The 24,478-nt window shown below is 37.7% G+C and overlaps 1 protein-coding gene across 4 annotated transcripts in view; it reads left to right on the top strand.

Moving 5' to 3' along the window:
• XIAP (X-linked inhibitor of apoptosis) overlaps positions 1 to 13,443 on the top strand; it is a 37,196-nt gene extending 23,753 nt beyond the window's left edge. For all 4 annotated transcript variants that reach the window (XM_037511990.2, XM_054695575.1, XM_054695573.1 and 1 more), the window contains 3 exons: positions 283 to 325; positions 7,191 to 7,391; positions 12,796 to 13,443. In XM_037511990.2, the coding sequence (XP_037367887.1) occupies positions 283 to 325; positions 7,191 to 7,391; positions 12,796 to 12,989 (438 nt within the window). In that variant the 3' untranslated portion in view covers positions 12,990 to 13,443. The remainder of the gene's footprint in view (positions 1 to 282; positions 326 to 7,190; positions 7,392 to 12,795) is intronic.
• Positions 13,444 to 24,478: the final 11,035 nt, after the last annotated feature.

Raw genomic sequence — 24,478 nt, 5'->3', positions numbered from 1 at the left:
CAGTAGAAAGAGCTCTGGACTAGAATGTGAGATCAGAGTTGCCTTTATGGCTCTGCTGTGAACTGTGTTGTCTTGATCAAGTAGCTTAATCTCCCTGGACCTCAGCTTCCTGTCTATAAAGTAAATGGATTCAGTTAGATAATCTTTTAACTTCCATCTGGCTTCATTGGGCTATACCTTTTGTGTATATTCATATGTTGAATCAGAATAAAGCCAATTTATAAATTAATGATTGGTGTAACTTTTCAAATTAAGGTGATTCCCTTCTATTTTCTATTTTAGGTAAGACCTGCTGAAAAAACACCATCACTAATTGAAAGAACTGGTAAATACTCTTATTAAAACATACTTTTAATTATACTGTCAATTCATTACAGTTGTATTTACAGGATGGGAAGGTAAAGATTTATTTTTTCAGTGTCACCAAAATACATTTATTTGAGATGAAATTGCTATACATTTAAGAATCTAAGGAAGTACCTATAGGCTTAAGGTGGACATTTATATATTGAGAACATTTGTATAGCCATTGGACAGTTAGGTTTTCCAAGTTCAGGAATTGCAGCTATAGGCTGTCCAAATCACAAAAGGAAGGATTTAGTATTTTTTGTTCCTGGGACTTCTTAGGTCAGTGAGGATCATGACTCCAAGCTGTGCTAATGTGCCGTCACATGACCAGCCCCACCCTCCCTGCTTCCTTATCCCATGCCATCTGTATGCCTTCCCCAGCTTCTTCACAGAAGGGTCCAGCTTGGTTTGTTTCCCTTCTATTTCCTCATAGAAAACTAGACATTTTTATCAGAAAGCATGTTTACTCTTCATACACATCTTTAAAAACCAGAAAGTGGAATGAGAAAGATATGTTATGTGAAGCAATGAATATATTATTATCCCACTTCTCTGATGAAGCAACCAAGAGAAGTGACCTGCCCACAGTTACATTAAAAACCACTGGTGGAACTACGACAGTAAATAAAGTCTTCTGAATCCTGTATCACACTACAGATTTCATTCTCAGCTTAAGCATCATATTTCAAAACTAGTAGAAAGTTTAATTTACAGCTTATCTGGTGATCCCCTGTATTTGTTGCATCATCTATAATATTTAGTATCTTAAGGATTGCAAGACAATACTATAAATAGGCTTGAGAAGGAAACCACTTTAATATCACTTCGTCGGAGTTTTGTAGTGGCATAAATAATGCAGTTTAATAAGTTATTTATTACACCTTTTGTTTTTAAAATGTATAGAAACAAAGATTCTGTATCATTTCTTGATAGTATATTTTAGTATTATCCTTAGAATGCATACTATTTTTCTTATGAGACACTTGAGACTAATGAAACTCTTGCTTTGGTTTAGGGTTCATGTTTTCAAATTGAGATATAATTCATACATCAAAGTTTCACCCTTATAAAGTATACACTTTAGGGGCCTCCCTGGTGGCGCAAGGGGTTAAGCGTCAGCACTATGAAGCAGTCTGTAGCACTAGTTCAATCCCCAGCCTGGGAGGTGACCCACATGGCGCAGCAGACCTCTCCTGTCTTGCCCGCTGCTCCCCTCAGCAATGTATTTCAGTCAATCTGCCTGTTCTGTTCCCCATTCTGTCTCTGGTGAATCATGTCACCCCACCATACCTCTGGCCCACACCCCCAGCTCTTGTATGCATAAATAAATAAATATTTTAAAAAATAAAGTATACACTTTAATGACATTTAGTATGTTCACAAAGTTATGCAGTCATCACTACTATTTAACTGTAAAACATAATTCCAGAAGAAACCTTACTACCCATTAGCAGTCACTCCTCATTGCCACCCTCACCTCTCCCCTCAGACCAAGCAATCATTCATTTTTTTTTTCTGTCCAATGGATTTGCTTATTCTGGAGAGTTCGCATAAATGGAGTCATAATATATGGCCTCAAGATTCATCCATTTTGTAGTACTCATGTGAGTACTTTATTCCTTTTTATGCTGGAGAATATGCCTTTGTATAGATAATACCATATTTTACTTATCCTTTCATCAATTGTTAGACATTTGGGTAGTTTTCTACTTTTTTAAAAAATTTATTTATTTATGCATACAAGGCTGGGGTACAGTACAGAAGGTGTGGGGGGTGAGAGGATCCACCAGAGACAGAGTGAGGAACAGAACAGGCAGATTGACCAAAGTACACTGCTGAGGGGAGCAGCGGGCGAGTCAGGAGAGTTCTGCTGTGCCATGTGGGTTGCTCCCTGGCTGGCCGGGGACTGGGGATCGAACTCATGCTGCAGTGGCTGTGGACAGCTTCATAGGTTGTGTCTTAACCCCTGGCGTCACCAGGGAGGTCCGGTTTCTACTTTTTGGCTATTAGGTGTTGATGTTGCCATGATTATTTGCTTATAAGTTTTTGTGAGAATGTGTTTTTCTTTCTTCAGGGTATATATTTGGAGATGTAATTGTCGGTCATGTGGTAGCTCTATGTTTAACCTTAAGATAAACTACAAGACAATTTTTCCAAAGTGACTATACCATTTTACATTCTTACCAGAAGTGTCTGAAGGTTCCAGTTTGTTTTTCCACATCATTTTTAGCACTTAATTATTTTTTTCTTTCTTATTACATCCATCCTAGTGGGTATGAGGTGATAACTCCTTGTGGTTTAGATTTGCATTTCCCTGATGGCTAGTATCTTCTTTGGAGGAATGTCCCTTGTTAGTTATGTAATTTACAAATATTTCTTCCTGTTTTGTGGGTTCTTTTCACTCTTGTTGGTATCTTTTGAAGCATGTAAATTAAATTTAAAGTTTGATGCAGTACAACTTATTTTTTTTTTATTTTTTTAATAGAGGCATGTTTTTATTTATTTGTTTGTTTGTTTGTTTATACATGCACTGGGTATAGTCAGAAGTGCGGGAGGGCGAGAGAATTCACCGAGCCAGAGTGGGGAGCAGAGCAGGCAGAAGGACCAAAGTACACTGCTGAGGGGAGCAGCGGGCGGCAGGAGAGGTCTGCGCGCCATGTGGGACCCTCCTCCGGTGGCCGGGGAGCAGCCGGGGATCGAACCGGTGCCGCAGAGGCTGCGGACAGCTTCGCAACACAGCGCTCAACCGCTGCGCCACCGGGGAGGCCCAGTACAACTTATTTTTTTTCAAATTTTTTTTTAATAGAGGCATGTTTTATTTATTTGTTTGTTTGTTTTGTTTATACATGCACTGGGTACAGTCAGAAGCGCGGGGGGTGGGGGCAAGAGAATTCACCAGAGCCAGAGCGGGGAGCAGAGCAGGCAGAAAGACCAAAGCACACTGCTGAGGGGAGCAGCGGGCGCAGGAGAGGTCTGCGCGCCATGTGGACCCTCCCCAGGTGGCCGGGGAGCAGCCGGGGATCGAACCGGCGCCGCAGAGGTCGCCGGCAGCTTCGCAACCCAGCGCTCAACCACTGCGCCACCGGGGAGGCCCACAACTTATTTTTTGTTACTTATATTTTGGCACCAATAGCTAAAGTCATTTCTATTCTAAGAGTGTTGACTGTGATTCAGATTTTTGATGCATTTTGAGTTAATTTTTGTTTATGGTAGGAAGTAGGCATCCATTTAATTCTCTCTTTAATTTTAATTTTTTAAACATTCCTGTTTATTTTTTTAATTTTTGAAAAAGATTTTTATTTTATTTATGAATACAAGAGCTGAGGTGTAGACCAGAGGTGCGGGGAGTGAGAGGATTCAAGAGAGAGAATGGGAGCAGAACAGGCAGGTGTACTGAAATACACTGCTGAACAGAGCAGCAGGTGAGACAGGAGAGGTCTGATGCGCCATGTGTGTCACCTCCCTGGCCGGCTAGGGATCAAACTCGTGCTGCTGCTGTAGTGACTGGCAGTAGCTTGATAGTGCTGTCTTTAACCCCTGCACTACCAGGGAGGCCCTCTGTTTATTTTTTCAAGATATAAGATTTTTTCCCCTCATGTTCTATGACATAGTTTAATTCTTTTTCATGTGGAGATGCTGTTGTCACTGGTTTTGGTTTGTAGCAAGTTGAGTTTGCGATACCCACAGATGGATAGTAAAATCTGGAATGCATAGAAATGAGGTTAAATTGTAGAAGTTTCCAGAGAGATCACTAAAAAAAGGGTCAATGAGGGAATGAAAGGAAACCACTAATGTCTAAGGTAGGCAGAAGGAGCCAGCAAACAAACAAAAAGTCTCAGATGATACAACAAGGAAACATCTAGCTACCCCTAGACGTTTCCTCCTGGAAATCTCAAAAACAACTCAAATTCAGCATCTCTTAAAACTTCTCAGACTGAATTGGGTCATACTCTTTCTCTCCTACTGTTAGTTAATAGTACAACAGTTCACAATGTTGTCTGATAATTTGAGTCATTATAAGCTCTTGCTCTCCTTAATCCTTTTATAATTAATTAGTTTACCAGGTCTAATGATTTCTCCCTTTTGACTGTTGCTTAAAATCCACTGATTTTGCCCTAGTTCTTGCCCTTATTTCTTATCTGGACTATTGTAGTCATCTCCTAACTAGTCCTTTGTCTGCATTATAAGCTCCTGACAGAATTTTTCCTACTTAGAAATTATCTTTTGTTGGGCCTCCCTGGTGGCGCAAGGGGTTAAGTCTCAGCACTATGAAGCTATCTCCAGCCACTGCAGCAAGTGTTCAATCCCTGGCCAAGGAGCTGACCCACATGGTACAGTAGACCTCTCCTGTCTCACCCACTGCTCCCCTCAGCAGTGTATTTCAGTAGATCTGCCTGTTCTGCTCCCCACTCTGTCTCTGGTGAATCCTCTTACCTCTCCTCAACCTCTGGCCTACACCCCCAGCTCTTGTATGCGTAAATAATTAATCTTTTTAAAAATGTATTTTTTGTTACTTACTTACCTTGTAACATTCCTTAATATATCCCTATATCTCTCTTTCCAACCTCTTCAAAAATGTATATTGAGGTATAATATAATACACATATAATAAAGTGCTTAAAGAGCACTAATCTTAAGTATTCAGTGAATTTTAACACATACAGTAAATCCTCACTGAATGTTGTGGACAAGTTCTTAGAAACTGCTAGTCTTAGGAAAAGAACATATAATAAAATCGATTTTACCACAGACTAATTGATAGAAACAAGAGTTAAATTCTTTCAGCATTTCTGGTCACAAAAACATTGCGAAACTTCTAAATAAAGACCATAAATATTAATTTGTACTCGTTCATTTTCCCAACCTGCTTATTCCATTTCAGGGTGGTAGGTGGCTGGAGACCTTCTTTGCAATTCAGGGCATAAGGCAAGACCCAGCCCTGGACAGGATTCTGTTCCATCACAGGGCACATCATGCACACTCACTCACTCAGACTGGGATAATTGAAACATACCAATGAACCCAATGGACACGTCTATAGAATGTGGGAGGAAACCAGAAGACCTGGCAAAAACCCACGCAGACATGGGGAGAATATGTGTACTCCACAGAGATAGTGGCCCTGGCTGGGAATTGATTGTTCTTTTCTCATTGATGTTATAAGGAAACAATATTGAATAAAGCGATGTTATTTGAAGATGTTATTTGTACATACCTGTGATACAGGACATTTCTATCACCGCTTAAAACTCCTTTAAGCCTCTTCCCAATCAATACCAAGCCCAAGTTGTATTCTGACTTCTGTTACTATAAATTATTTTTGAACATTTTATGAATGTAATCTTGCAGTATGTACTCATTTTGTCTCTGGTTCATCATCATGATATTTTGCTCATCAAATCTATGAGATTCATCCATGGTATTTTTGACAGTAGTTTATTCTTTTTCTTGCTGTGTAGTGTTTAAATACCACAATTTATTTATCCATTCACCTGATGGGCATATGAGTTGTTTCCAAACAGGAAACACCTAAGAGCACTTTCTAATAGTATCTTAGCAGCTCTCCTGCTGCCTGTGACTATGCAGGTGTCTCTGCATAGTTTGGGACCATTATAAATAATACTCCTATGAATGTTATGTATGTCTTTAGTGGACATTTGCATTCATTTTTTATACCCAAGGGTGGAATTGATGAGTTAGAAGGTATAGGTCTCTTTTAGCACTTTCCTTCTTAACCTGTATTGTTCCTCTTTAAGCATTAAAGCAAGTTTTTTTTTTAAAGATTTATTTATGCATACAAGAGCTGGGGTACAGGCCAGAGATGTGGGGACTGAGAGGATTCACCAGACACAGAGCGGGGAACAGAACAGTTAGACCAACCAAAATACACTGCTGAGGGGAGCAGTGGGCGAGACAGGAGAGGTCTGCTGCGCCCTATGGGTTTCTCTCTGGCCGGCCAGGGATTGAACTCATGTTGCAGAGGCTGCGGATTGCTTCATAGTGTGGCGCTTAACCCCTTGCGCCACCAGGGAGGCCCTAAAGCGGTTTTTATTTGCTTTCTTGCCTTATCTATTTCAGCTCTCTTGGCAACGGAAACTAAGTCTGAGAGATAGGAAACTGATAAAGTCAAGGTCACAGACTGGAATTTCTCCCTATTCCCCATGTGTTCTTTCTTTTCCTTTTTTTTTTTTTCAAAATAACTTAGTAAAGATAACTACTCTTGGGCCTCCCTGGTTGTGCAAGGCATTAAGTCTCAGCACTATGAAGCTATAGACAGCCAGTGCTAACCCACATGGTGCAGCAGACCTCTCCTGTCTGACCTGCTGCTCCTCTTAGCAGTGTATTTTAATAGATCTGACTGTTCTGCTCCCCACTCTGTCTCTGGTGAATCCTCTCACTCCCCACCCCCTACACATCTGGCCTACACCCCAGCTCTTGTATGCATAAATAAAATAAATTTTTTAAAAAACATATTTACTCTTTAAGTACCTTAGGTTAGTTATTAATGAGTCCAGCTGATTTGAACAGCATTAGGACTTTTGAAGCACTTATCCCTTTTCTTATCTGTTCTACCTTATCTTATATTGTTTCATGAGGGTCTTTGCAGCATTTAATCTCAATTCATAGTGCTACAGAATACATACTGCATTTTCAATTGATCGTAGGATTCTCAAAGTCATCATTTAGTGCCTAAATATTTCAAAAGTTTCCTCCCAAAGTAACTTTGGTTGGTTTGCTTGCTGCTTAAATTTTCCTTTTAAACTATATTTTGCCTTAAGTTGTGTTAATGAAAATACCAGTTTAAACTCTATGTTCTTTTTCCTCACCAATTTTTATTCCAGATGATACCATCTTTCAGAATCCTATGGTACAGGAAGCTATACGCATGGGATTCAATTTCAGGGACATTAAGAAAATAATAGAGGAAAAAATTCAGACATCTGGGAGCAACTATAAATCACTTGAGGTTCTGGTTGCAGATTTGGTGAGTGCTCAGAAAGACAATGCACAAGATGAATCAAGTCAGACCTCCTTGCAGAAAGGTATGTATGGCTATTTTTAAAACAGGAAACACCTAAGAGCACTTTCTAATAGATAGTATCCTAGCAGCTCTCCTGCTGCCTGTGACTATGCAGTTGTCTCTCTTTTTCTTTCTCCTTTTCCTAATAAACCTGTCCTTTTAAAATGCAATAAAACACCTATAGTATCTTATGTGTCTTTGTGACCCACTCATTGCCCTCCTTTCATATCTCTCTTGAATAACAGTCTTTACCTTTTATAATGAAAACTTTCAAATATTCTTAAAAATTCAAATATAGTCAGAAGTGGAAAGAACCATATAATGAGTTTTCATGTACCTACCTATCAACCAGCTATAGTAATCCTCAACACTTTTCCAGTCTTGTTTCTTCCCCTGGTTTTTTTTTGTTTTTGTTTTTGTTTTTGTTTTTTTGGCTATATTATTTCAAAGCAAATCTAAGACATTCTACATATCTTTTACCTATAAATGCTTCAATATATATCTAATAAGTAACATTTTTTTTTAAAACATAACCATAATGTGTGTGAGTCTGCGCAGAAGGCTATAATATAGTACCACAGACTAGGTGGCTTAAATAACAGACATTTTTCTCAATAGTCTCTAGAGGCTGGGAAGTCCAAGATCAAGATGTAGGCAGATTTGCTCTCTGTCGAGGACTCCCCCAGGCTTATAAATGACTGCCTTCTCTTTGTGTCACATGGCAGAGAGAAGAGAACACTTTGGTCCTCTTCCTCTTATAGGACACAGACCAGTCATGGGAGCACCACCTTTATGAGCTCATCTAACCCTAATTACCTCACAAAGGCTCCATCTCTAAGTGCCATGACATTGGCTGGGGGTGGAGGGAGTTGGATTCAAGCTTCAACATATGAATTTTGGGGAAACAGTGATAGTCCAAAACATACTGTTGTCACACTTTACAAAATTACCAGTTTATTCTAGACTATCTGAAACTCAGGTAGTTTTAATTATCCCCATTGTCTTAAAATGTTTTTACAGACTGATCTGTTCTAATCAGGATCCAATAAGATCCATTGATTCATCAATTTTGAAAGTGTGAGTTTATACTCTAAATAAAGGACAATAAAGGCTGACATTTATCATTGTGTATAGACTAAGTTTTGTAGTTAAAATCATTTGGATTTAAAGTGTTCTACAACCTCTCATGATGTAAACATATAAAGGGTCATATTACTAAATGGAACTTGAATGAATGGCACCCTAATACTATAAATCATATATAGAAAGTGTATTAAATAATGTAAGAGATGTATATGAGCTCCTTTTAGGGAAAAGATCAAAAATACTAGTTCCTGGGCCTCCCCGGTGGCGCAGCGGTTGAGCGCTGGGTTGTGAAGCTGCCCGCGACCTCTGTGGCGCCAGTTCGATCCCCGGCTGCTCCCTGGCCACCAGAGGAGGGTCCCACATGGCCGCAGACCTCTCCTGCCGCCCGCTGCTCCCCTCAGCAGTGTACTTCGGTCCTTCTGCCTGCTCTGCTCCCCACTCTGGCTCTGGTGAATTCTTTCACCCTTCCGCGCTTCTGACTGTACCCAGTGCATGTATAAACAAAACAAACAAACAAACAAACAAATAAATAAAACATGCCTCTATAAAAAAAAAAAATACTAGTTCCTGCTTTAAAGATGGCGGCTACTCTAGTGCATGCCAGCACCATTGAAGTTGAAAGAAAATGTTTCAAACTGAATACATTTTTGGATACTTGGGTACAGCATAACATTAATGATTTTTAAAAATTGTATCAGTTGATGTAAAAGATTCAGTAGAAAGTTTACTATTCTCTTCCTAAGGATGCATTTATTTAAAACGTACAATAGCTCCACTTGTCTTAGTGATAGTCAAATAAGCTGTTGATTTGGTCATCTTTCTATTACAGTAGAAATGTGAATGGTTATGTCATTTTCCCTGAATCTTAATCACAACTCAAGCTTAATTCAGTTTGACAGTAAGGTGCTAGCTTTTATACCTGTAGATGTTGTCTACAACAGAGGATCTAGTGGGTTGCAGTTGGAGGAGAACAAGGGACAGAGTATGTTGGGGAATGCGTGTACTGACAAAACAAGCTAAGATGACGTGGCAAAGAAGGAGGGCCTAAGCAAATGGCAGCCTTCAGAGACCGGGGTTGACATCACCATCTCACTAAATTGAGAGGCAGGTAATTGATAACAGGCTCTCTTCACATAATAGAGCTGCTGCCTATTTCTCTTTCCAGTGGTAATGAGAGTCTTTTAATTTTATGCAAAACAGAGCCCTGATTGAAGTAAAGCAGGTGGAAATTATCAGAAATGTATAATGCTGTTGTTGCTTACTGAGAAATCCTGGATTCAGTGGTAGTTTTTATTCCCCCCCAGTGACTGTGTAACAGAATGCCCCAGTAAATGGTCTTCTATAAATAGTGCTAAATCATAGTGTGACATAAAGCCCTCCACTTCATGTGTGTCCTAAAGCATTTATCTTAATCCCTGTGTGTATATTAGTGTATATGGTATAAAAATCAACATATACGTATTTCTTATCCGTCTATCTTTCCACATGGATCTGCTCTGATAAAATGAGGAAGTTTATTCTAGAAGTGGTTTAAAATAATGTAGTAGAGGGCCTCCCTGGTGGCGCAAGGGGTTAGGTCGCAGCACTGTGAAGCTACCTGCAGCCACTGCAGCATGAGTTCAATCCCCGGGCAGGGAGCTACCCAAATGGTGCAGCAGACCTCTCCTATCTTGCCCGCTACTGCCCTCAGCAGTGTATTTCAGTCAATCTGCCTGTTCTGTTCCCCACTCTGTCTCTGGTGAATCCTTTTACCCCCTGCACCACTGGCCTGTACCCCAGTTCTTATATGCATAAATAAATGAATAAATCTTTTTTTAAAAATAATGTAGTAGGAATGTTAGCAAATAACATCCCCGGTTATCTAGCTATTCCTTTATTATTCATGTGCCCAGCCAGACCCTCCTGACTAGAAGAGGGCCTTGTAAGATGTAGAAAGGAAAATGTGCCTTAGGGAAGGAAGTATTTGTCAAGTCTGGAGGGAGCAGGGAATCTATGCTCAGAGTATCACTATTACAAACAAGTGGTTACATGTGAGGCTGAATTAAGGTAGAGTTGATGATACCAGTGTTTGGTAGTATGCCATTTCGTTCCATTGTGGCCTCTAAAATGGAATCACAATCAGAACCAAGAACAGCCTTAAACATCACGTAACACCTTTTATCACTTCAGTGAGAAAGCTGCAGTGCAGATGTGCTCTTGCCCAAGATCACTCAGATAGTTGGGAGTGAAATTCTGGTTTCCTAACCTGGCTGGTCCAGTGTTCCTTTTTTTTTTTTAATTTTTAAAAATAATTTTGAAATATACATAACATAAAAGTTTACCATTTTTACTATTTTTAAGTGTACATTTCAGTAGTGTTGAGTACAATCACATGGTTGTGTGGCCGATCTCCAAAACTCTTTACATCTAGGAAACTGTCACTCTGTCCCCATTAAACAGCAATTCTCCATTCATCCTCCCTAGCCCTTAACAACCACTATTCCATTGTCTGCATAAATGTGACTGCTCTGGGTATCTGGTCCAGTGTTCTTTTTTACTCATTGTATCATCTCATCTAAAAGTAATATGCAAATTACTTAGTTATTTCCCTCCTCTAGATTTTTATTTTTATTCTATTTTGATCAGATGCTCTTATGTAATATAAATCAGTTCATAATGCCATCCCATCACTTACGTTGTTTCTTCTGCTCTGAATGCCTTTCCCCTTTCTGTATATCTAGCCTTAGTCTTCACCCCGTATTTATTTCCCTAAATCCATCTTGCCAACATATCCTTTGAGTTTTTCCCGATGCACATAACAGAGCTCAGAACCCCTCCTTGACTCTGTTGGAACATTTGGAACTGTTTTGTGTCCTGGCCATTAGACCAAGCTTTTTGAGGGCTGGTGCTTTATCTTACCTCTGATACATTCAGTGTTTGAGCCTATAGTTTTGATTATGCCCAGGAGGGTGCTTTTTAAGAAGATTAAATAATCCTTTCCTCCACCCCTAGCCAGGAGAATCTTTTTGAAGCACAAATCTGATCCTGTCTCTCTGCAGGTTAAAACCCTTCACTGTAGCAGGGATCTCAGCATCAAGTTCAAACTCCTTTACATCAGTTGCCAAATCTTTCATGATCAGGCTCCTGCCAGCCTTCTGTAGCCTCATCTCATGCTAATTCCCCTCCAGAATTCTCCCAAGCCTTACCTGTGCACTTGTGTGCCTGTTATCTCTCCCCTGGAAGCCAGTTTATACCATCTCCTCTACCCAGCACTAACTAGACTAGACTATACCGCCCTCTACTCGATAGCAGCGCTTCCCAAATGCCAGTGTGCTCAACCCCAGAAATTTTACATTCAGTACTTAGAGTCCAAGAATCTACTATTAAAAAGTGCCCCAAGTATTTCTCATGTGAGGCCAGATTTGGAAACCACTGATAAACAATTACCAGATTGTTAAAATATGTAGTGCCTTTGGAATAGTGCCTGGCACATAGTAGTAAGTGCCATATTATTGTTAACTGCTATTGATGTTGTCATTATAGTTATATGAAGCACATTTTTGTGACATTGTAGTCACAAAACTGGAACATTTACACAAAATCTAGTCTGAGAAGGAAAGGCTGAATTAAGCTAGGACTTCAGTGCACCTATACCCGATGTCATCCAAATCTCCTTTCTCTATACCTGCCTTCTGACCTGAAGACTCTCCATTTGCCTACTGAACATTTTTATATGGCTCTTCTGCAAACACCTCAAGAATATCTTGAAAATTCCAAACTTTTTTCTTATTGGGATCACCATCCTATGCTAGAAATCCTGAAATTTATCTATGCTAGAAATCCTGAAATCTACTTTATTTCCTTTTTCTTCCTCATCCTTCCTTTCCAGTCCATCACCAAATCCTATTTGTCCCACTTCAGAAGTGTCCCTCCAATCTATCCCTTCATTTCTGGAATAAGCCATGCCCTTTCCATATGCTACTGCTTTTATCTGACCCTTGCTTCTCTGCCTAGCATATTGCTGGTCATGTTTAAATGTCACTCCTCAACTTCTCCCCTCCCCCTACCCAGCAGCTACCAACTCTTCTGAACAGAAGTACTCTCCTCTGTCCCAGGGCACTTTGTACATAACTTTATTATAGCACTTATCACTTTGTACTTTGTGCTTACCTCTATAGCCTCAGCTCACGTTCTTCTCTCCCACTAGCTTGCAGACTGCTTAAGAGCAGATGCCACGGGTGAGTCATCCTATCACCCAGCACTTGATTAGTGCCTGGCACGTAGTAGGGGTTCAGATGTTTAAATGAATTTAAGCTACTAAAAATGCCTAAAATTAACACATTTCTTTTCTCTTTGTGCAGAGATTAGTACTGAAGAACAGCTAAGGCTCCTGCAAGAGGAGAAGCTTTGCAAAATCTGTATGGATAGAAATATTGCTATAGTTTTTATTCCTTGTGGACATCTGGTCACTTGTAAACAATGTGCTGAAGCAGTTGACAAATGCCCCATGTGCTACACAGTCATTACTTACAAGCAAAAAATTTTTATGTCTTAAAATCTAACTCTACAGTAGGCGTGTTATGTTCTGTCTTATTACCCTGTTTGAATGTGTAATATGAACCAACTTTAAGTAATCAGCATTGAATTCCATTAGCATTTGCAACTAGTTTTAAAAAAATGTAATCTGCAGTGTTGTAAGTTGGCAATCTGAAATTTTAATATCTGGATTTTTCATAATGGTAGCTGTATTATTTATCCAATTTTTTACTATTATTTAATTGAAATCCTAGACTAAGAAGCATCATATTGTAACTGATCACAATGTGTAGTTGTAGTACACTAAGTTAGCTTCTAAGCCTGAGTGGATTAATCGAATGAGTTCTTCATTCTTTTCTGATAGCCTTAGCAAATGGAGTATTCTGTGTAAATGTGGGGCTTAATCTCCCCAGTCACATAATTTGTTTTGTGTGAAAAAGGAACTGATCCACACTAGTAGAAAGATAGAGATTATATTTTGGTATTTGTCTTTGTGTTTTAGGATTCTGTCCATTTCCTTTTAAAATTATACACATGTGCTTGGATAAATGATATTTAAAATGATTTTGCCATTGTTAAAAGTATATTTAATGATAGAATACCATCCAGTCACATGTACTAATGTGGAAAAAAAAGTCAGAGATATATTAAGTATGAAAAACAAGTGGCAAAACACTGTATTTCATAAGCCAAATGAAGGTGTGTGTGTTTTGAGTGTGTCTAGAACAAAAGATTTGGAAAGATAGGTACCAAACTGTTAAATGTGATTTCTATTGAGGGGGTGGGTGGGGGATGGGTCCCAGAGGGGGTTTATAGGGGTCTTTCACTTTCTACTTTTTGTTTTATTCTGTTTGAATTTTTTTGTAAGTATGTATTACTTTTGTAATCAAAATTTTAGAAAGTATTTTACTGATTTAAAGGCTTAGGCATGTTCAAACACCTGCAAAACTACTTATTGCTCAGTTTTAGTTTTTCTAATCCAGGAAGGCAGGGCTGTTAACCTTTTTGGTGCCAATGTGAAATTTAAGTGTTTTTATGTTTTTCCTGCTTTGTGGATGAAAAATATTTCTGAGTGGTAGTTTTCTGACAGGTAGACCATGTCTTCTTCTCTTGTTTCAAAATAAATATTCCTGATTTTGTAAAATGAAATATAAAATATGTCTCAGATCTTCCAATTAATTAGTAAGGATTCATCCTTAATCCTTGCTAGTTTAAGCCTGCCTAAGTCACTTTACTAAAAGATCTTTGTTAACCCAGTATTTTAAACATCTGTCAGCTTATGTAGGTAAAGTAGAAGCATGTTTGTACACTGCTTGTAGCTATAGTGGCAGCTTTTCATGTTGAGATTCTCATATCCTCCTGTATCTTAAAGTTTAGTGTGAGTTTTTACTGTTAGGATGATTAAGATGTATATAGGACAAACTGTCAAGTCTTTCCTCTACATGAAATTTTTTTCTTGACTAGTAATAGTAGATACTTCTGAAGTACTTATTCTCTCAAGATCCTTAAAAACCTTTTGGAAATAATAAAATACTGATGAGAAAAGCATTGTTAAAGAGAAAATAAAACTTTAATAAGTCAATATAGGTGAAAAATGGAAGCTTAAAAAAGCTTTGTGGAACACCCAGGGTTTACATGCCAAGATTCCCACAATGATCTGTTATAAAGGTGAGTGAGACATTTTACTGCAGAAAAAAGGTTGGGAGTGAAACTGTTAAAAATTATGTATTTTCATTGTATTTCCTTAAAGAAAGAATTTTGTCATGTTCTCACCTCTGTTGATCACTACTGTAAGTGATACCCATTTAAAGCATTGTAAATCTGAAATTTCTTTTAATTAAATTGAGTACCCTGTTTTTGTAAATCTTCAGCTCTTTATCTTTACACTGTATTCCACTTAAGTTCAGTTACATATTCATTAAGTTAAATTTTGTATGTGTAGTCTAAACTTTTAAATTAAAATTACAAAGGGAGGAAGGTGTTAAAATTTTAAAATATGTTTTCCAGGACACATCAGCTCCAGATCATGTCGTTAGCTCAGTGTGTAGTTGGCCATGGACTGAATTGTTTTACCATAAGGCTTTTCTCCTGTCCTGAAAACCTTGGCTCATTAAAACTGTTCTTTTAAAATTTGTAGGTTTAGAGTTAAGCAAGACCTCTTTTCTCCCCATGAGTTGTGAAATTTAATGCATGAAGCTGAAGTGGCTAACAAGTCTATTTTAAGAATTGTTTAGAAATCCTGTTGCTTCATGTTCTTAAATCACTCATCACTCCAACTTCTAATCAAAATTTTAGGACTTAACCAATGTTTGTCTTTGTTCTCACTCTAAAAAGCCCTGGAACCTTCCCATCTAACTGTGCAAAAAATGATCACTTGCAAGATCAGAAAGATAACCAGATCCAACTCTGCCCCCTCTTCCCAAAATACTTATCACTATCTACATATAGACATGCCTTTTCTGTATAAAGTTCACTTGAAGATTTTAAAGTCACCACCAATTTTATTACATTTTAGTCATGTGAAAAGTTTAATTGTTTTGTAATAAATAGTTATCTTTATTCGTAACAATTTAGTGTGTTGGTCATAAACCTTGTCTTGATTTTTGAGAAATGGACTTAGTGTTTATAAATTCCAGTTTGTTAAGTAATGGCTTTGTATTGCCTTTCTTGCTCCATTGGTTTGTTTTTCTTCTCTCCTTTGGCTAGGGGCTAAGGTGAGGTAGGGTGGGTATAGGGAGTGTATGTAATGTGAGTTGGCCCTGTGTGTTATGATCTTTTGTTGTTGTTATATTGTTTAAATTTTGGTAGTTATTTTTTGTTGTTGTAATTTTTTTTTCATTTTACTAGGGAAAAATTTGTATTTTAAAAGCTCTGAATGGAGACTACCACCACAGCATTAGTTGCCTGTATCGTACCCTTTACATCCAAATTATTATTTCCTGGTTATCCAGGTGTAGGACAGGAAAAAAGGGTGAAAAGGTGGGGAAAATGGGATAGGTTATATATCATTTTCATTCGAGAAATAGGAAAATAAGATGGAATATATGACAGATATAGTTCTTTTTAGCCAAATATGCTTTAAAAGAAAAATATGTTAATTCTATTCTTTACACTGGAACCCCCTGTGAGTTGTCTTGATCCTGAAAATTTGATCTAAAACTAACTCTGTTACTGTTAGTTATCTTTTCTGTTGCTTAGCATAATTAAGATATAAATTACCATTGATAAATTAGGTCAAGTCCTTTAAAATATTTATATTCCTTTTAACAAATTTGAAAAAATTATTCTCAAATTTAGTTGAACTAATAGAAAATAATTGGCTTATTCCCACCTTCATAGTCAGTTTCAATTTGACTCTTACACACTAAACAATGTGAATTTCACTTGCAGCATAATAGAATCATTGGGTCTCAGAGCTAGAAGTGACCTTAGAGAGTATCTAATTCATCCCCCTCATTTTATAGGTGAGGCAGCTGAGGCTCAAAGGTAAGGTGATTTGTTCAATGCTGTGTAACTAATTAGTGACAACCCAGACTGGGATATAGTTTGAAGGTGAAAAGCTTCAAGCTCCCTCCCCTGGGAGGTCTCATATGTTTATTTTTTTCAACTATTCTTTCTTCTGTATCATAGCCCTCACTACATATTAAATGACACTTTATAACTGATACTTTAGGACAATCTTAAATACATATCTTCAGATTGTACAATACAACATTAATGTTTGGGTGGTAAGATACTATTTTGAAGTCTAAAGTTTGTGTATATGCATATTAGAGTTTTTGGCATTTACTGCATTCTTATTGTATGTCATTAATGTAACATTTAAAAATCCTACATAAGTATAGTTTGTCATTTTGTCTATAGTTAGCATCAAATTTGCATTTTTTATTTGATAACAAAGGCTTTAATATGGTTTCTGATAGAAGATTTTGCATTTTTTTCATTACTGTTAAACTTTATCTAACATGACAGAATGACTGATTCTTATGTCATTGTATTAGTGTTGTGAATAGTCATGTGACATGTTTTGAGATAGAGTACTATATTTGTGAATATAATTTTATGGCTTTTATTAGAAACCTTTCCATCAATATGGGGAAACTAAGAAAATTTCTTTCCACTGTATAATCTGGCAGTCATCATAGATTACTTATTTTTCTGTGAATAAAACTTATTCAATAAAGTGCTATTCTTTAAAATCATCTTATTACTTTGCATTTGTTTCCATTTCTCACAAAAAATAGTATAAGTACAGTCCACATTTTTTTCTTACATGTCAACTGTACTTCAATGAATATTGATAAGAATTTTCAAAGTTTTACAGAAATTTTCAAACTTACACAAAAGTAGAAAGTGTAGAGAACCCCAGAGTCCTTATGATTCTGCTTCAACAAATAGCAACATTTTGCTGATCTTGTTTTCATCTGGGATGCTCCCCCCTTTTTTACTGGGTTTGTTCTAGACATGTCATTTTTCCTGTAGTTGACTTATTATCTACCTATACCAGATAAGGGAGGGGTGGGGAAAGGAAGGACTAGAGTCAAAATAAGGGGGGAGGTGCAACTGTATGGGGAATATAACCAAAATGAAAATGCATACATTGTGCAAAGATGAAAAAAGATGTAAGAATTATATAAAATGAAATATTTAAATAAAAAATATCAAAATCATCAAGCAACTGTAGACCAGAGACACACTACAGTGAGGGGCCGGGGAAGGAGAAGAAGGATTAGGGTCCGAAAAAGGAGGTGGGAATTGTATGGGGAATATAACCTAAATGAAAATGCATGCATTATGCAAAAATGAAAAACGATGTAAGAATTATATAAAATAAAATAATTCATAAAAAATAGTGCTGCTATAAACATAGGGGTGCAGGTATCCTTTTGAATTAATGTTTCTGTGTCCTTTGGGTAAATACCTAGGAGTGGAATTGCTGGATCATATGGAAGCTCTATCTTTAGTCTCATTCATAGCAGGAATTTAGAAAACCTAAATAAGGGACCAGGAAAAAGACTAATTACAATAAAGAAAAAATCAAAATCAACAAGCGACTATAAACCAGAGAGACACTACGGCGGGGGGCGGGGGGGGGCGGCAGGGGCGAGGAAGGAGAGGAGGGATTAGGGTCAAAATAAGGGGGGTGGGAATTGTATGAGGAATGTAACCAAAATGAAAATGCAAACATTGTGCAAATATGAAAAATGATGTAAGAATTATATAAAATAAAATAGAAAAATATTAAAAAAGACAACAATACTTTAAAACAGTGTTCACTATTTCATTTGTAGTTTGCTTATAGATTATAGGATAAATGTGTTACATATAAAATGTTAGTAGGCTAACTATGTGGTGTGTGGATACTTAGTGGTTCCCAAAATGTGGTCCAGGGACCAGCAACATCTGTATCATCTGAGAACTTGTTAGTAATGGAAATTTTGTGGCCCCCTACCTCAAACCTATGTCTGTTTTTCCTGCTACCAAAACGTGAAAAGCATAAGATGCAACATCTTCAAAGTTCTTTCTGATTCTACTTTTCAACAAGAGTCTTGCATACAATAATCGGACTTTTGTAATGAAAATCAATCTTCTGCCCCTTCATTGCTCAGTTCAGTATAGCCATAGCCCCACACTACCCATTACTATTAAACTAGCCTCCAATCAAGCAATGAAGGAGTTAAATAGTTGAAGATTCATAAGTGCTAGTGCAACAGCGATCAGTCAGAATTGTACAGAACAGACCTGTACAGAAAGAGCCAAAGCTTTAGCAAAATGTGGGCAGTTCATCTACAATGATAGAATTTAAGAGTTGGAAGGGGTCAGCCTCTTTAATTCATAATAGGTAGCAGTTCTGAATTCTTTTTTACGTGTGAAAATTTTAAAGTAACTGGCACAAAAGAACTAAAGAAAACTCTCTATATAAAGATCTTAGGTCTCCAAAGACCTTCACAGTTGCATAAATTCACACTAATAAGTTCATCTGAGCTCTTTAAAAAGTAAGTTAGTCTTGTCTTTCCCCCCAAATTGCTGATTTGCTTATAACAAATATTTCAATAACCTAGTCATTTCACTTTATATAGATTTGGTCTGCCTAGAGTTTTTTCCCAATTGATATGTTTAATTTGAGATTTCTAAGACCCCATATGCACCATAATTTATGACAACTTAAATCTTTTGTGTGGGCCTAAATTTGTTACCCTTAGGCTTATGACTAAATATTGGAGGGAAAAAAATGGTTCAAAAAAGGGTAGGGTATCATTAATTGAGTTAATAAAATTTAAACTAATCTTGCTTCAAAATCTAATTTTTACTTTCAACAGACTTTACGAAATATAGATCAAGAAATATAGCTTACATATAAAACTATAGATGTTCACTTGTTACATAAACTTACTTTGAAACAATTTTTTTTTAAATCTCTGCACTGTGTTTCTTTTACTTTATTCCGTTACTAGGTACCAGGGAATTCTTTTTAATTCCATTAGCTTGTATAGGGGGTTTGCATTTTTGGCTAAACATCAAAAATGTATTTTCTCATTAAATATTGGAATTTTGGTTAGCAGAGATTAAGCTCTGCTTCTGCCAGATTACTGACAATTGTGTTAAGGAAATAAAGAGACCACATGAGTATGTTCATGAACACTTGCTGATGTTTCAGAGGAACTCATATTACAAACAAAAGACCCCAATTTCACCCCATAAAATTAATCTGAAGTCAAGAAAAACTTGTTTAAATTCATTTTATTTTTCATTAAACAAACATTGTGCATGGATTTCTTAGTAGAATTTTAACAAAGACCTCTGTTAATCATTAAGAGAATGACCTAACTCTTCTGGAAAAACCTGTTTTTCTTTCAACTAGATTTTTTGTTTGTTTGTTTGTTTATTCTTTGATTACCAAAAAGAATGTACTCTTCTGTACTTAATACCTTTCTTGATTTTTCTACTGTAAATTTTTCAGATATATTGTATTCTTATCTTAGCTATAAAAATTAAGTTAAAAAGCCTATATTATGTAAGAGTTATAAATCACAGTTTGATCAGTTATATGAAATGAAATGTAACAAAAATATTAATACATTTGGGGCACTATTCCTATTCCATGTACCAGAGGATTGTTGTAAGGATCATATGAATAAATGTACATAAAAGAACTTCAGAAAGTATAAACCCTGTAAGTAAACCCAAGGAATCATTCTTCTAATTAGAGTTTACTAGACTAATCATGGGTTAGTTTCACACAAAATGAAACTTTGTGGACCAGTATCTGATAAACCAGTGAGGAAATTCATTTGTACAGTTTCTTGGCCGTTTCCATGGCTCTCGAAAACCTTTACATATATTATCTCTATGTGTTCTACTCTCTACACGTTTAGTCCTTGTGTTTAAATCAGAAGTACATGGGTAATGGAGCAGAGATAATTGGAGAGATTGTTGCTGTGTACAATTGTGGAAATTGTGTTCATAAACCCTGCCATTCAAGTGGCTCTCAAATAGATGTACTTGGGCAGTCAGGTCAGCTCTAATTTCTAACATGTGAAAATTAAGAATATATAAAACAGATATATTTAGGCACAATAAAATAATTGATCTGGTGCTCTTGCCCAGTGCCATTGTGTCTGTCATTCATTATATTCCTAACATCTCTGTAATTTGCAGCTGAGGAACCCCAGACATAGAGGTTACGTGACTCACCTAAATCATATGGTGAATTACTAGTCAAGCTGTTCTTATAGGCAATGAAAATGTTTCTAGCTAATTTTTGTCATGAATTAGCTAAATTGGCTGCCTCACTGTCTGAATTTAAGGTATGTGTGTCCAAATCCAGGCTGTTTTCGGGTGGGAAGAATATGATACCAAACCACAAAGCCAAGTAGAATAAGCAAGTATATGTGGTCCTTAGTATGTCTACTCAATTAGAATCGAAAAACTCTTAAAACACAAAATTCTAAAAAAAACCGCAGCATTTAAAAATTTCGTAGATTTCTAAAAAAAAATCTATGTTTCCGATTTCAAGGGCTTGGAAAAGAGGGAAAGACATTTTTCACTACCTTGCCAAGGCAAGCCTTAGGGAAGAGGAACCCTATCTCCTTAGTCCCTGTGCTCCCAATCACTAGCATACTGTCTATTGTATTAATAAGCATTGAGTTAACTTTTTCAGCACATAGGTATATGAATGAATGAATGAATGAACACATTAATAAATGAAGTGAGAAAACCTCATCTAAAAGTTATGTGTTGGGGTCTCCCTGGTGGCGCAAGGGGTTGAGCACTGCACTATGAAGCAATCTGCAGCCTCTTCAGCACGAGTTTGATCCCTGGCTAGCCAGGGAGCAACCCACATGGCACAGCAGACTTCTCCTGACTCGCCCGCTGCTCCCCTCAGCAGTGTAGTTCAGTCAGTCTGCCTGTTCTGTTCCCCACTCTGTCTCTGGTGAATCTTCTCACCCCCCGCATCTCTGGCCTGTACCCAGCTCTTGTATGCATAAATAAATAAATCTTTAAAAAAAATACATAAAAGTTATGTGTTGACAAATAGAATACAATTTGGACTGTATTTGGACTGATCTTCCACAAAGTTAATTCTTTTGTATGAACAAACATTAAATACCTGCTATGTGCTAGACTCTGTGCTAGATACTGGGGTATCCATTCATCTTAAAATAATGAAAGGCAATAGAAACTATTGAAATAGTAACTTAAATTGTTTGGGGAAAAGTTTTCTGGAGGAGGTGCCTCAGAAGTAGCCAAAGAGGTGGAGGAAGGGAGAGAAACACCACGCAGAACTCAGGATCAAGAAAGTCTGGCACGCTGAAGAAGTGAAAAAGGTTCTGAATGAGAGGACAAAAGACACATTGAGAATACTCAAGGGCCCTTTATGTGCACAGGTCTCCTTGGGTACACTTTTCAGATAAACTTGGTCTTTCTCCTTACAGATTAGAGAAATTTAAGGTCATATGATGGGTTTTGAATTTCTGAACAGGGAACTAGCAAGTTATTTTCTAAAGTAGGTTTTGTGAGGTATGCTGGGGGTAAGGGAAAGATATTTACTCACCAGGCAACCATCACCTGTTCTAAGCCTTTGCTGGGGCAGCAAGGAATAGACAAGTCTCACATAGGTTCCATTTTTATTTGAAATATATATCCAAATTAAGCCACCTTGTTTAATGAATTTAATGAACCCTTGTTTCACTCCATTACTGGCCTCCACCAGTATCTCTTAATCCTATTAAATAAAACTAACAGTGTATATTAAGTGCTTGCAGTGTACTCCCAAATTCTGGGAGGGAGTGATACAAGAAATTATAAGACTCAGGCTGGGCCCTCCTGGAGTCTTATTAGGAGAAATAGATTTACATTCATCATTCATCATTCCAAACATAATGTAAGAGCTACTGGTAACCACTGTGTTGTTTAACTCCAAAAAGCAAAGGAACAAAAGAGTGTAAATATAGTGTGATACAGTGCTAGATTATATGGTATAGACTATCATTATTACAGGAACACAGGGCAAATGAGGGTATGGCCCAATAATTGGAGTAGGTTTCCTGAAAGTGGAGTGATCAAAGCTATAGGATCTGACATTGTTGAAGGCCACTCCAGACACTAAATCTTTATGATTATGTTTATATATTTGTTGTTGTTTTGTTTTTTATGCAAAGTTAATGATAGAAGGCAACAGGACACGGCCGGCCTGTTATGCTATTTAAGCTTATGTGTGTTCTGGAATGTGTCTTGAATAATATTTTAATATATTTCCATATACACTCCATTAAAGAATAACCCTTTGAACAGTTCCATCTTAAAATGCATCCAAACAAAAAATGGAAGCCAAAATTCAAAGCACTACTCAAGCATTCCCTCTTCATTGGGAAATGGTCAATTAATTCAAATGACAAGTCTGGAAGAAAATCAACTAACTATGCAGGTGATTCATGGTTTGATTGAAGGTGACTAGTAACCTTTCTGTCTCACAGAGGTGTTATGAAAAATAATTAAAGTTGGCAATGTGCTTTGAGATCCCTGGGTTAACCATGCTTTCAAAGTGCATAATTACACACTGTAGTGAGTCTTTCAAATTGACTTCTTTTACTCACTCTTTAATAGGTATTCAAAATGACACAGCTCATTTTGAATCAGGTAGGTTTTCCTTATTTTCAAGTTATGGCTACGTTACTTACCATCTGATACCATTTGCCTTTCAAATAGAAGGCTGGGGCCTCTCTGGTGGTGCAAGGGGTTAAGCATACCACTATGAAGCTATCCACAGCCTCTGCAGCACAAGATTGATCCCAGACGAGCAAGGGAGCTACCCACATAGCATAGCAGACCCCTCCTGTCTCACCAGCTGCTTCCCTCAGCAATGTATTTCAGTAGATCCAACTGTTCTGCTCCCCACTCTGTCTCTGGTGAATACTCTTACTTCCCGCACCTCTGGCCTATACCCCAGTTCTTGTATGCATAAATAAATGCAGTAAACCTTTAAATATAAATTTGTATGGGGCCTCCCTGGTGGCATAAGGGGTTAAGACAACACTATGAAGCTACCCACAGCCATTGCAGCACAAGTTCAATCCCCGGCCAGGGAGGTGGCCCACATGGTGCACCAGACCTCTTCTGACTAGCCTACTGCTCCCCTCAGCAATGTAATTCAGTCAGTCTGTGTTCTGTTCCCCACTCTGTCTCTGGTAAATCCTCAAACCCCCCACTCCTCTGGCCTATACCCCAGTACTTGTATGTATAAATAAATAAATCCTTAAAAAAAAAAAACTGCTTTGAAAACAAAGCAGCCAACATCTATTAAAAAAATAAAATAAATTAGTACAATTAAAACTAGGGAAATCAGAATAAGATCAATGGATTGTATGACAGTGTTCTCTACTGAAATACACTGCAGATGGGAGCAGCAGGCCAGACAGAAGAGGTGTGCTGTGCCATGTGGGTCAGCTCCCCGACCAGGATTAAACTCATGCCACAGTGGCTGGCAATGACTTGATAGTACTGAGACTTTAACCCCTGTGCCACCAGGGAGGCCCCCAGATAAGAACTTTAAAAATAAACTGATACAAGGCAGCAAGGGGCACTAAAACTGGCCAAGGAGAGTGCCCAAATAGTTTACTGGTCACAGTCTGAGTTCTCCACCCACTTGCACAAGTACAAGACTATTTAGGTTCAGGGAACAACAACAATGGGATTTATTTAACAAACCAGGGGAAAACAAAGAGTTATGTTATGTCTTTTTATCTCACCTGAAGCAGTGTCCAGTGTTTTCCAGTCCTAAACAAAAGAAGCTAAGATGGTGTCTTCCCACCACTGAGGATGCAGAGCTCCTCTCCCAAACAATATGGCATGTGTTCAAGATGCCATCTTCCTGACACTGCCGACCTGGAGTACACAGCAGCTAAACTCTAGGCCAGGTTCCAACTCATGAAGGCACCAGAAGATGCAACAGGAGATGCTCCCAGAGCTGCCGGGGCAGCACCAGACAAGTGACAGTCAAGACAGCTG

Source organism: Talpa occidentalis, unplaced genomic scaffold, assembly GCF_014898055.3.
Source record: "Talpa occidentalis isolate TD23 unplaced genomic scaffold, MPIMG_talOcc4v2.1 talOcc4.15, whole genome shotgun sequence".
NCBI classification, from domain to species: Eukaryota; Metazoa; Chordata; class Mammalia; order Eulipotyphla; family Talpidae; genus Talpa; species Talpa occidentalis.
Note: the sequence above shows the minus strand (reverse complement) of the source record. Positions and strands in the feature narration are given on the sequence as shown.